The following is a 14,357-nucleotide window of genomic DNA, read 5'->3' as shown; positions in this document are numbered from 1 at the left end:
ACCTCACTATGGTGGCTTGTGCTCCAGATTCTGTGTTTGTGTGTCATTATTACTCCTTGAGGGTCACAGTCAATGGTTGTAGCCATGATTCAAAGCATCCGAGCTCTGTCCATTCATTTAAGCCTACATTTAATCACAGACATGCAGAGCTGTCAGTGCAGATACTCGTTGTCTAGCTTTTAAATTAACCTGACAAATTCAAGAAAATAATCCAAAATAAATTATATAAAATCCATGTTTGGTCGATGAGAACTTTAATCATTAGAGCTTTGAGCCTCTGACAGGCTGGATGAGAGTGTTTGTCTGGTGGAGTCTTCGGATGTAGAACTTTGGCGCCCTCCAGAGAAACTACTGCTCATTGTATCATCATACTTCTTTGTATTGTTTTACATCATTTACAAGTAGTAGTTTGTTTTTAGTATAAACTACATAATGTCCCTACATTCATTTATTAATATTGGGCATATTGGGAGTTTTGACCTATTGTATATAGTAGCTGTGTTTACATTTGGGGGCAAAACTGTGTGTGTGTTTGTCAATGTGTGTGTGTGTGTGTGTGTGTGTTTTCCCAGCATTAACACTGACCTCATCAGGATCGGTGGACCACATAGAGACCAAATGTCTAAATGAGGCAAAACATCATTCCTGAGGTCCTGCTCAATGTTAGTGGTACGAGGTGAACTATGGTCAGGTTAAGGTTGGGCTGAGGCATGAACTGGTCATGGTGAACCTGAGAGATAACATTTTGGTGAGGCTGTTCACGATGAACGAAAGTTAATGCCAAGTCCTAATAAGGATAGAGGCGCAGACCTGTGTGTGTGTATGTGTGTGTGTTACCCTCAACAAATGTTCTCAGGCATATTGACTGTCCTGTGAACACAAAAGCCAACTGAGCTCAATAAACTCTGTTCATTAGGTAATGACATTAAGCTATATTGAGGTAAGTTGTTAACAGATGTGTCTGCAGATAACATTATACACTTAGAGGTTGGGCTCAATCGGTGTACAGTTAGACAGCTGCTCTCCTTCTTTCCATTCCCCTGATCAAAACATTGAACTTGATCTGATAGAATTCCTGTTTGATTGTTCGTCCCTCATCACGTGTTATTCACTGATGGTGTCCCTCTGTCTTTGTCCCTGACCACTGAGGTGGGAAAGACTCAGGAAGCAGCTGCACTGACAGAAGACAGCAGTTTGCTCCTCAGAGTCACTGACACACAGCAGCTCTTCATTTAACAGAAGAACTGCAGATAGAGCAGCAGTTATAATTCATGTGTTGGTAAAAATCAGTGGTTCCTGACTCTTTGTTTTCATTGTACTGTCCTGTAACTTAGTCTCTTTAATTACAACTGAAGCGTTGTAATTAAAGTGTCCACTAGAGGACGCCCCCAGCTCGTCTAAAAACGTCCTCAGGAGAAAGTTATGGTTGAAGTTGACTTGTGTTGAGATGATAAAACTGAATTATCTAAATAAGCATTTGAGAAATTTCTGATGTTACACCTTTGTTTGTATTAGACTGGTTAAATTTTAGAACGGCTGGTATGGTGTGATTAATGTTTTTTAATGTATTTATTTTGTCCAGTAGTTTGCTTTTATTGGCCTTCTCTGTTTTTGTAACCCGTGGTAAGTGTTTTAGAGCATCGTAAATACTGCTATACATGATTATTGGAGTGTTCGAAAAGGAAATGGACACTGGCTCCTTTGCAATTTTAGATTCATGTTGTTGTTTAGGCTCAACCACCAAGGGCCTTATAAGAAAAAGCTTCACCTGAGGAGAACTTGAGGAGGAACTCATCGCAGTTCTCTACTCGTGTTTGAGAACAGGCTCCAAACCAAGTGCACCTGACATTCAAGTGAATAACATCTTTTATTATTGTGACCAAACACCAGGGCTGTTTATTTGACATGTTCCTTCCTGCACGGCTGAGGATGTAACGGCTGAAATCTGTTCCCTCTCCAGCCTCTATGGCTGAATGATTCACCGATCACATCTATTTACTTAAATGTATAAAGCTGCCAGACTCCTTATGAGCACAATAATACCTTTTTTGTTTTTGGAGAGTTCTGAACCCCCTGTAACCACATTGTAGTTGTGTGTGCAATCTAATCCCCCTGTGTAACAACAACACAAACTAACATGTTAGAGTGTCGGTGTGTTTCAACACAAAAAGAGAAACAACGCTGCAATAAAAAACATAAAGCATCAAAACAGAGAGGAAGAACAAGTGTACAAGAGTCAGGTGATCTCTACTTTTATTTAAATTAAATCATATAGGACTTTTAAAGCATTTTAATATTTACCAAGAAAACACTAACCTTTTTTTTCTGAATTAGATTTTCGTCTGTCATTAATAATCACTATATATTCAGAGGGTGCTAGGCAGAGAAACAAAAAGAAAACCTATCGGCGCACAGGTGGTCAGACGGTACTGAAAGCATATCTAGGATTCGGTTGTAAACAGAAGTCAAGGCACAAACATACTGCAACAGACATGGTAATGGTACTATAAAAAAGTGAAAGAATGTTAGGTACACACATACTTTAAATATCAGTTAGGATTTCATTTCTGCCTGCATGTGAAGCCATGTTTTTTTTTGTTTTTTACTTTTTTATTTTTTATTTTATTTTGTAGGAATGTTAGATATTTGTGCAGATTACAGAGCTACTATTTGCCATGTTGAGTCATGCAGAACAATATGCAGTCTGCCTATGAATGATGAACTTATGTAAACATTATTAAAAAGAAAGCACTTTTCCTCTCTCAATCATATTTTCTGTCCATGCCTGTGCTTCATGTCTTAAAAAATAAGCTTCATGTGATTAAAAGTTTAATAATTTGCACATCAGAATCTCTAAAGGTTAAATGAATTCATTTATATAAAAAAAGTTTTCCTTTGCCTCCTCTAGTAATTAAAAATAAAGAAGAAGAAAAAAACAGAAAAAAGAACAAAAATAGAAAATAAACGTTGATTCTTTTCTGTGGTCAAAGCCCAAAGAGTTAACGATACGTGTGACTGATTCAGCAACTGTTGAAATTCTGCGAGGCCCGTCGAGTTATCAGTCTCTTAGGTGTTTTTATAAAAAGCAGATCAAAGCAGGAATCGTGGTTGGCCAGTGCAGTCATTCATGATGTGTGTGTGGGTTCCCCCGTCGTGGTTGTTAGAACTGTTCAAGTAATCTAATGAAACACAAAAAAAAGACACAAACAAGTCAGTCATTTTCACACAAGATCTATTTTGTGGCATGTTAGAGAACTGAATCCCTGTCAGAGTATTTTCTCTGAGCGCACCTTGACTTTCTCAGCTGTGTTATTAGAAGAGGCCACAGTCCTTCAGGTTGTTCTTGATGATGACGTCGGTGACGGCGTCAAACACAAACTGCACGTTCTTGGTGTCGGTGGCGCAGGTGAAGTGGGTGTAGATTTCCTTGGTGTCCTTCTTCTTGTTCAGGTCCTCGAATTTGGTCTGGATGTAAGCCTGGGCCTCCTCGTACTTGTTGGGACCTGAGAGGAAACAATGGAGTGAAAAGAGCCCGAGGAAAATGAATACAAAATAAAAAGGCAGTTTCTTTTAGTTTCTATCTGTATAGACCCATTTCAGGTTTGTGTATCTCGCATATTACCATTAAATTTGAGCCACAATTTTCACTGAACAAAATATTAATCAGCAATATTTGGAAACCCCAATTTTAACAACTCAAGCATTTCCAAAATCCTCAAAGACTGTTCTGACCATCTAGATGAAAGAATATTGTTTGTTTCATGATTCAAAGAATTTTAAAGCTTTTGGATCAGGTGGCGACTCTGTTGCAGAATTATTTTCAAACAAGCTTAACTCCGTCCCTTTGATGCTGCTAATCACAGAGTGTGGATCAGGAGTGAAGCCGAATCGTCTTCATCCCTCCTGGTGGCCGGGTACAGGATAGGTTATAAATCCCATTTTGTCCATAATAGTGAATAATAGATGTTGACGTTAAAAAGAAGTTTCTCTGCATCTAAGTTAGGTTCATCACAAAAGTATATGCTTAATTGGTAAGTTTGGTTTTAATACGTTTTTTGATGCAATAAAACTGGGGCACAATAGCATGATTGACAGGTGAGATCGACATGTAATTGGTCAAGCAAGTGTCGGCGGGACCTCAGCGTTTCGGCTTCACCCTTGTAGAAAGTAGAGCCATGTCATCCATCTCTATACAGAGTATTTACTTCTGATACATGAGACGCACTAACAGAGACTAGACATACGATTTGTGATTGTGATTTCAGGAACAAAGAACTGGTAACAAACGAAAGTTTCGCAGCCGTTTGACAGAATATTTCCCTCGAGTTTAAAAACGTTATTTTAAAGGTATAATTCGAGTTTGCTCAGGCTGAAAATTGCATTTTCAAATCAATGAAGCGGTTGTAAAAACATCAACATGAACGGAAGCTTTGTAAATCAGACAGCTATGGCCTCTTTGTGAATTGAGTCTTTGATACAGTACCAGTGTACTCAGGGAAACAGATGGTCATAGGGCTGTGGGCAATCTTCTCCTCGAACAGATCCTTCTTGTTGAGGAACAGGATGATGGACGTCTCCGTGAACCACTTGTTGTTGCAGATGGAGTCGAACAGTTTCATGCTCTCGTGCATCCGGTTCTGGGTGGGGCGCGCACAAATGAACAGAGATGAAGAGATTATTGAACGGCACAACTAGGGCACATAAAGGAAATGAGTTTGCTCAGATGCCAAACTCCCGCCTCATTTGAGAATTATCCTGGGAACGGGCTTGACTGGGAAGTGATCGTGAAGCTATTGATTTGAAATCGAAAGAGAAGAAGCATTTTAAGTCACCATCTCCTCATCCTCGGCCAGGACCAGGTCGTAAGCACTCATGGCGACGCAGAAGATAATGGCTGTGACTCCCTCGAAGCAGTGGATCCACTTCTTCCTTTCTGACCGCTGGCCACCAACATCAAACATCCTGCACACACACAGACACAAACACAGTTTTTATGAGAGAGGGCGGATGGGAGTATGCACAGGAGGAAAACACTTTTTCAATATGACAACCATGCCAAGCAGCTTCAAGGAAATGTGTGCGCTCTCTCTCCCCCGTTTCCTGTGAATACAACTCTGCTGCTTCCTCTCTTCTGGGCAGGGAGCTCGCTGCACAGGTCTCATCACTTTCCTGGCATCTGCCTGCATTTGAGTACACTGCAGTTGCTGTGGTAACAGGCGGGCTTAAGACATGGCGGCGACAGGCTTTCACTCAGATCCTATGTGACTTATTCATGAAGAAGGAGGGAACCTAGATGGATGAGCTCAATCCAGCTGCAGCCAGATTGAACATTATCTCCATCTAATACTGAGAGCGTCCACCAGCAGTGAAACAACTTCTTCCTGCCGATCATTACAGAGCGTTTGGTTCATTAGAGACGAACCTCGACTCTCACGGACAGTGCAGCTTTGGGCTGAGTAAGCAGAGCTCATTAGAACAGTGACACAGATCAGACTGTTTACTTCTACACTGAGATCCAGAGCTGCTTACATAAGTGAGATATACCACAGCTGCACAGAGCTGAAGAGACTGCTGGAGGTAAACACATGCTGTCGGATGGGGTTTATGTCTTCCACAAAGAAATAAAATATATCAAGAGGTAATTAGGAGAATAATACTACACGCAGACACTCAATAGAGTTTTTTATTACACATTTTCATTTCAACTGACTCATGTAATGGACTTAGATTGAAGTCTAAGTAAGAGCTTTTTTCAAGAATTATCTTTCCAAAAAATTTCCTTTGCTCTTCTCAAAGCATTAGTTATGGCTATTGTGCTCATCAGATATGTGTGGCTGTTTGTGTATGTGTGAGTCTGTGTGTGTCAGTGTGTGTCTGTGTGTGGCTGGAGGGGGGACTACAACCATCAGATTGTATTTTACCAATGTTTAACACTGTTACTAGCACACAAACACAAAAACATTTCCACTGTGAGGAACATTTGAAGAGGGTTATAATAATGAGGTTGTATTCCCTAATACATTTTTTAAGTTACTGATGATTTTAATCCTGCTGTAAAAACTTTACAGAAGAACTTCCTGTTGTTACTCTTATGCAGGGGAAGAATGAGCTGTTTATGGTAAATGCAACTGAAGCTCAGCTGCTGACACAGAGGCGGATGTCGAGCAACAAAGAAAGTTTTATTTAAGGACTTTCCAAAAAGGGAAAGTTACTTACATGTTACAACTCAAGTAAATTTATAAATATGTGCACAGGCACCGATCAATTTACAAAATTCTACAATTACCATCAATGTGAGGTATTGTTGTTATCATAGAGAATACAAGGCAACAGCATGAGCGACCATTTATTCATTATAATATTTGAGATTTTAATGATTTCATGTTGGTGGGACATTGGTTTAAAACACAGTGATGCCTTTAAAAACCCGTTAATTGTGTACATCCTTACGTGGGACATGTTCCAGAAAACTGTCAGAACACTTCAGACCCGATGATGAATTTCAGCAGATGATCAGAAGCCTGATTAAATGGCGGCCGCCCCCTGCTGAGCTGAGCGGAGCCTGACCTCATCCTCATCCACACTCATCACTTTAGCTTTGTGATGTCTAAACAGCAGCTTCACTATTAAACATATGAGCGGAGGTGGTTGCTACATGCAGTGAAAGTGTTGGTTGTTTTACACAGCACTTGGTCAGGTTAGGGACACTTGGGTAATTTAAGTGAATGAATTAGTCAGTTGTGGACTTTTGTAGGTGAAATTATAGTGTGAGCTTCACAGTGTGAGCAGATGCGTTGATTGAACCTCCAATAACACAAGTTGTGTTTCTGATGTTAAGCGTAAGCAGATGGAAAACACCGGGAAGAGGAGACGTCTTACTTGAAGTGCAGGTCCTTGAAGGTGAAATGTGTTTCCACGATGCCGGTGGTCTTGACCCGAGTCCGCAGCACGTCCTGCTGCGTGGGGATGTAATCCGTCTTGGCTATCCTCTCCAGGTCATTTAGGTAACTGATGGGATGACACAAACATATCACATAAGTGTGGAATGAACTCTGTCGTCTTCTACTCTCACAAGGGGAAAAAGATCTGAATCTGCAGTTGTTGTTAAGATAAGGTTTGAGGGAAGGTCGCCTCAGGGGCAAAGTCTCAACTGGTCCGTCACACTGGAAGTGGTCTGATGACGGCGCTCTGCGTCGCCTCACCCCTGTCAGTTTATAATCACATTACATGGGGAGTCAGAGTCATAGAGCATCACAAGTCTGTTTATTTACCTCTGCTGACTCCATGACAGGTCACACAGCCACCCTGTGTCCTCTTAGTTTAAAATCACCCCTCCATCTCATTTTGAAATATTAAGATTAAGATTAAGATGCATTTATTTGTCCCAAACACATGCACAGACATGCACAGGCACACTCATGCAGGTAGGAAAATTTAACCTGTGCTTTTGACCCATCTGGTGCAGGACACACAGAGCAGTGAGCGACCATGTATGGCGCCCGGGGAGCAGATGTTGGGGGAGTAAGGTGCCTTGCTCAGGGGCACTAGACAGGGTAGGGAGAATCCTCTTGGATTTTTGGACAGATTAATCCAGGTTCGTCTTTTTGTTGTTTCTCCGTGGAGTCGAACCAGAGACGAACCAGAGTCCCTTTCTGCCCATAGTCCAAGTTTCTGCCACTAGTCCACCGCCTCCCTAAGGAGTCTTAAATAGGTCTTAAGTGATGCGAGTGAGTCTGTGTATTTGTTTAAAAACTAGAATTATCCTCAGAAACTTCTGCAAGTGGAAACATGTGAAAAGCGACCGTCCTGTTAGTAGCAGTGTATAATTTTGATGAGTGATCGACAACCACAAATTGATGTAATATTGTTGATGATGTAATCACTAAATCATGCTGAGTAGAGAGTTCAAATGCTCATGAGCAAAATACTTAAATCACCTAATGTGGCTTTGGAGACAGAAAACAGTGTAGAGGACAGCCAGAACATAGGAATCAGTTTTAAAATATTAATACAATAATAATAAAATGTTCTCCTGCAATGAGGGAAGATGCTGGATGTGAGAAAACAAATGTCTGAGTCAGTCCCTCCGAACATTTTCCAGAGGTTTTCCTGCCAACTTCCTAGCAAGTGAGTGTCAAACTCACAGAGAGCGAGTGGGTGAGTCGATAATGTGTTTCACACGTCACGGATGCAAAACTGAAAAATACATAAATATCTCGGGATGAAAGAGCGGTGCCATACACGTAGAAGACGCCAACGAAGATTTTGGAGTTGGAAAGACAATGAGAGCTTTTGACCATATTTTCAACATAATCAACTGGATACAAAGTCTGTTGTGTAACAAAGTGTTGGTGCTGAGTGTAATCCCACTCAAGCCAAACAGTGTAGATATCAGAGCCTTCACATCACTACTTCGAGCCAGTTTAATCATAATCCCTCTCCCCACGGAGAGAAGGAGATTTAGGCTGCTTTTGTCGCCCACTCCACACATCAGATTCTACGACTCCGCTTGATTTGGCCGTCGGCTTTATAAGCCTTGACGGTTAATTGAATTTTGACAGCTTACACTCTCAAAAGAAGAAGTGAGAAAGTGAAGGTCGACAACAAACCCTGTCAGTCCACTGGAGACAACATGTACCCAAAAGGTAGAGGGGAACTAGAGTAGAGGTGTGCAAGCCATGGGCAGTTAATATTGTTGCATACAAAAAAATATATTTTCTTTTTACACAATCACACACACGTGAAATGGTTGTGTACGTTTCCTTAAATAATGTCAGCAGGATCCATTCTTTTCAGCGTGTACAGTGCACGTCCCCCTCTATCAAAGCTAGAGAATGAGAGGAGAGATCTCTGTTAATGTGAGTTTTTCCTTCTCACTCTCTTTATCTCTCCCTTCCTCTCTCTGGCTCTCAGCTTGTGCTCACACATGGATTACAGTCCAGTGCCAGGCTCATTTATTCTTCTGTTATAGCGACCGACTCGCTCCGCGCCCCACAAAGCCGTGATGGAACTCTGTGCGTCGCCTGCTTCCACCGGGTCCCCTCGGCTTTAACACGAGCAGAGAGGCAGGGATGTTGTGATTATAGTGGCTGAAAACAAACACAGCAATATCGCTCCCCTTGGAAATAAAAAGCCGCCTTGACTGCAAAGTAATGATTCGGGAAACACTCACCTGACAGTTTAAAGCACAACCTGGAGGTGCCATTGTATTGTCAAAGACCTTGTGTATTACACATTAAGAGCAGTTTGTGAGCAGTGGACGATGCCGAGCCTGTCTGAGATCAGAGTGATCCCCAGCCCTCACCTCCTCTCATCAGCAGCCGCTCGCAATTACCTTATTCTCTCCCTGTTATTATACTGGTGCATTAGAAAAAAGCACGGCCAACAAATGCAGCACTCAGAGAAGAGGGTAATTGATGTAATTAACAACCTGCGGCTGACGGCGGCCACATTGCTGCAGATTAGCGGCACGACAGGTCTCAAAAGTAAAAGTCAGCGGTTAAACAAAACAGTAACGTCCTCTCTATTAATGACTGTAGCTGCTCTCTGTGAATTTCTCCTGACTGGTTAATGTGAGGAGGCAGAGAAAAGTAGTGTGTTGACATATTAACGACGTGAGAAATGACAGAGACACAATCCAGCACTGAGAAAACGTTCGAAGCCGAGAGGAGAGGCAGATGTGGATGAGATGGAAGAGGAGATGAAAAGTAACAATGAAAATATATTCTGGAGGAGGTTGACAGTCTATTAAGGCTCAGCTTCTTTGTGAACAATAATAATTTATTGAACCGTACGCCTAATGTTCTCTCCATTAAAGTGGAGTAAAGTGTCATGACATTGCTCAAGTCCAGTTAGCAGGGAAAATGCAGATCTGCATAACATTTTAACAAGCTACTGTTTGTGTTGTATCAAGTGATTATATGTGTTTAGCTCCAAAATGACACTTTGAATGCACACAGAGAATTCACTTGTTGAGTAGCTAACCCTAAATATTAAGTATTCCAAGTCATGTTAACTTTATTTTACAAACAACATTTGATGAGTATTGGAAACAATCATTTCAGTTATTATTTTTGATCATATTTGATATCACACATCTCATGATCCTTTCTGCATCACAACCCCCGGTGTAATCTTACAACACAGCAGACTCAACTCCAAAGGTAATAAAGGGACATTGATTTGACTTTAGATCCTAGCACAACTGTGTGCAGTATTTTATATTGAGACACATTAATCCACAGCAGGATCTTGATGTTATTCTGTGTTATTAAAGCACTCACTAGGCGGCGGAGTCGTTGAGCTGGTACTCTCGGGCCCGTGTGAAGCAGATCTGGACGCCGCTGTCGGCCCACAGTCGTTGGATGACGTTGGACAGGTCTTCAGGCAGCATGCCCTGCTCCTCCGCTGCTGCGGACAGGGCGAACAGTTGGCGAGCATCGTCCTGGCAAGGAAAGAAAGACACAAATAAACTCACATATGCAGTGCTAACAGTATGAAGCTTGAAAAATGATTTATATATCTACATGAGACAAAGCTGATAAGCGCAACAATGTTTCTTACAATGTTCAGAAATAATGGACCTTAATACATTTTATTATGACAAAATATGGATTACTTTAAAGTTTATAATCTTTAACCGATAGTAAGATTAAATTGTAGTTTTTAGTGTATACGTTTAGTCCAGTATTCTCCTTTTTGCTTTTAAGCTTGGACAGACTTTCTGTGTCGTGACATGGTATTCACATCCTGGTTTATCAGAGGGTGACCATGGTTAATGTTTATGCATTTCTGTGTCTACTTTACTGTTAGAGACCTACCGCTCTGGAAGCTTCTTCATAGTCGATCTTCAGGTTTGCCATGGCTTTGATGATGGCCATTATGGACTGGATTGTGTTGCTGTAGACCACCGCTCTGTACTGCTTACACTCATCTTCTGAGTATCCATCCTCGTGAATGATCCTGAAATCGGAGAGGAAAGATAAAAAAAGAGAGGCTGTTAAACAACATGCAAACATATTTTTTAAGCCAGATTCTAAATTTTTCAATTAAACCTAATCCTGAGGTCATTTAAAGCTACACCCTTATTAGGGAGTGGCTGTGGCTCAGGGGTAGAGCGGGTCGTCAGCTTATCAGAGGGTTGGTTGTCTGATCTCGGGATACAGCAGACACACCAGAGGACACGGACGAAGAAGTCAAGAGAGTTTGTGCTGATAAGAACTGACACCGGCGTCTGTGTGTTGTCAATAAAGTCACGTGATCTACACAGCAGAGTAAATACCTCACTTCCTGTCTCTGTCACTGCACATTTTCAATATTACTCTAAATCTGGATGAATTGAAAACCCGTCATTAATGCTTTCCTGTGGCTGTCACTTTTCTTCGAGCTATATTTCATCCTTTCTTCATCACAATATATTATAGTCAACTGTCAGAGGGTTTTTTTAACATTGAAACTGGTTGAGCTTCCTGTGATACTCACACGGTTTGTGAAGCATTTATCCTTTTGTTTAAAATTATGAAAAGGAAAATCCTTCGCATTGTATCTCTGAGATCTATAATTTCACCATGTTACAGAAGAGGTCGTGCAAAAGAAAGATCGAATACTCAAGTAACTGTCTTTGAGTGTTGTCTACATGCAGTCTAAATGACTGACATTTATAATGTCAAAGCAGGAAAACCACAGGTGTCAAGAACTGTGGAAATTAATTTAAGTAAAGATCTAGGGCTCTGGTATGTGAACTCAATGGCAAATAATGTATTTTCGATACCAAACATTTAAATTATAAAATATATCTATTATTCCTCAAATGAAATTATCAATCCCTTGTGATAAAGAAATTGAGGCATGATATTTTACAGTTTAAATAAAAAAAGCATCCACATATATTGAACTTAAATTAAGAAAATAAAACAAATATTTAACATTTTAACATTGGTGCATATCGGCAAACAATGATTCCAATACGTCTATCAGCTGATACTCTCAGCCAAACAACATACGAGTCGGGGTATAGGAATAAGTTGGTATTCATATTTGTATCGGCACATTGAATATCGGCCAAAATCCAATATGGTGCAGCTCTAATGTGAAGTAAAATAAAAAAATTAAAAACAAACCAGTGATGTACCCTGGAACCAGTCGAGTGTACTGACATACTGTATCTGCATTCTGCACAGTGACTCGACGACTCCTCCGCTGATTTAATGAATCACTTAACAATTGTTTCTTACCTCCATAGGGCTTGTGATAATGTTCATGCTGCATTGACTTCTAATGGCCTATTTCCAGCATGTTGCCAGGGGGTGTCTAACTCTTAACATTAGTCACCATATCAGTGAGCAGGAAGATTCCACTTATCAGACCAGAAACACCCCTGTATAAAATACGCTGCAGCGCAGAGGCAGATGCAGCTCACGTGTGTGTGCGTGTTCTGTGTGTGTGTGAGTGTGTTTGTATGTACATTGTACATTGGAAGACCACATTTAGTGGAAATACCTTCTTTCCTTAAATTTGAATAAAAAAAGGGACATGAAAATGAAGATTATAAGCATTTCTGTAGATTATGTGTGAAATAACCTAGTCGGTTTCCAGCTGATCCAACTGTTAAACTGGTGTAGAGCTGAGATAAACCCTCCCACATATGGTCTATTTCAGACGTCTTCCGTCCTGTCTGGTGTCACACGCCTTTTTCCGGGAAAGAAATACGACAGCAACAGTCCACATAGATAACACTGTACATAATTATTACAATCTTTATATGAGGGCCTCAATATGCATGCACCTAAAAGCATAGCTAATACAAGCCAGATATCTGACAGAGGGGTCTCCTCCACTGCGACTTTCTCTCATGCTGTCACAGCAAAGTGTCTTCTCTCAGGAAGACAGGAAGTAAGATGATGACTCACTTATTCATACCACTAAGCAGTATCTTCAGTGCATTTAGTCACATTCTGCATAGTTGAGCTTCGCATTTTCTACATTTTGACCCATTTCTAAATATAGATGATAATTCTTGGGAACATGGAAGCCAATGAATATATCATATTATGTCGTGCAATCACTTCACAGAAAGGATCTGGTTTACACATAAGCGTTGAAGGAATCAGGTGAAACGCTGCTCATTCAGTTTGACTACTTTGCCGAACTGCATTGTGGTTCCTTTGCACTGCGTTGCTAGCGTGGCATGCAGCAGACGTTGAGCAGAACTCAGCCTCTCATGTGGCAACCGGAGGCGTGAAGCCATTAGGGCACATTGGCTTGAGAGCTGACTAAGTTGTTACTGTGATAATTGTCGTTAAGACGATCTCGCCGACACCAAGTGCACATATATGTGAGTCCCGTGTGAGATTCAAATTCAAGAAAGTCCCAGGAAGAAATCTGTGCCATATGTTTGTTCTAGTATCCACAAATTATTGCAATGCTATAATTCTTCTATTTGATCATGCAGTTAATACTGATCCTAAAATCACTGTTGTTGTTTTTTGTCAGACCTGTTGGGAGGAAAAGCAAAACAATTAGCAGTCACTCACTTCATCTGCTTCACAATGGTGCTCTTCCCTGACTCGCCAGCACCTGCAGAGAGAACAAAAACAGGCAGAGGTTAAAAATACGCTCCCGTTAGACCAGACATGTAAACAGGCAGCCCGCTTGGCCGCTTCACATCTGGAGCTCCCCCCTCTCCATCTCTCACTTCCATCCTGAACCAGTCTACTCTTTCCTCTCACCGTGAACCAACAGTGATTGTGCCTCTACAGCTATAACCCAGACATTTCCAGCTGTCGTCTGAGTTGAAATGGCAATGAAGCAAAGTCTTTAATTCACAGTCGAAACATCAGAGACACTTTGAACCTCTGAAGCAACGAAATCCACCTGCCACCCTATCCTCCTCTTCTTCCTCTTCTTCAAGACAAGTCACTTTATCGTAGTTAACATTTTAATGGAAACGTCTGACAGGGTATGGGGCCTTTTTTTTCTTCTTATCCAGTGCTATGTTTATTCTACCAGCCTGAGGCGACCAGGGAGAGCTCATCTGCCACAAGGAATTTAACACTACACACATACAGACACATACACCCAGGGGTGCCTGTCAGTGCACTCTCCATTCGAACTCGCCCAGGGTGAAGTCTCTCTGGGATGACCCTCAAAATATACAACTACACAGCATGCAGCACGCACATGCACTGAGAAGCCCCCGGGTAGTAATGGGCAAAGATAGTTTCCATAGACAGCTGTCAGCTCCTGCTCCTGCATGGTCAATGAGCTCAGACTGGCTAATCAAGCAGAACAAACAGTTTTCTCTTGAAATGAAGACAGTTTTAATTTATCATCCCAGAGCCTAAAGGTGTCATTAGGTG

At 41.2% G+C, this 14,357-nt stretch overlaps 1 protein-coding gene across 1 annotated transcript in view; it reads right to left on the bottom strand.

The window, feature by feature from the left end:
• Positions 1 to 2,236: 2,236 nt before the first annotated feature.
• LOC128447317 (guanine nucleotide-binding protein G(i) subunit alpha-2) overlaps positions 2,237 to 14,357 on the bottom strand; it is a 48,290-nt gene continuing 36,169 nt past the window's right edge. Inside the window, exons 2-9 of the mRNA XM_053429692.1 lie at positions 13,533 to 13,575; positions 10,821 to 10,962; positions 10,284 to 10,444; positions 6,880 to 7,008; positions 4,833 to 4,962; positions 4,484 to 4,637; positions 3,291 to 3,503; positions 2,237 to 3,179 (exon numbers count right to left, since the gene is read on the bottom strand). Coding sequence (XP_053285667.1) covers positions 3,313 to 3,503; positions 4,484 to 4,637; positions 4,833 to 4,962; positions 6,880 to 7,008; positions 10,284 to 10,444; positions 10,821 to 10,962; positions 13,533 to 13,575 — 950 coding nt within the window. The 3' untranslated portion in view covers positions 2,237 to 3,179; positions 3,291 to 3,312. The remainder of the gene's footprint in view (positions 3,180 to 3,290; positions 3,504 to 4,483; positions 4,638 to 4,832; positions 4,963 to 6,879; positions 7,009 to 10,283; positions 10,445 to 10,820; positions 10,963 to 13,532; positions 13,576 to 14,357) is intronic.

This window comes from Pleuronectes platessa, chromosome 2, assembly GCF_947347685.1.
Source record: "Pleuronectes platessa chromosome 2, fPlePla1.1, whole genome shotgun sequence".
In the NCBI taxonomy this organism is placed as follows: Eukaryota; Metazoa; Chordata; class Actinopteri; order Pleuronectiformes; family Pleuronectidae; genus Pleuronectes; species Pleuronectes platessa.
Note: the sequence above shows the minus strand (reverse complement) of the source record. Positions and strands in the feature narration are given on the sequence as shown.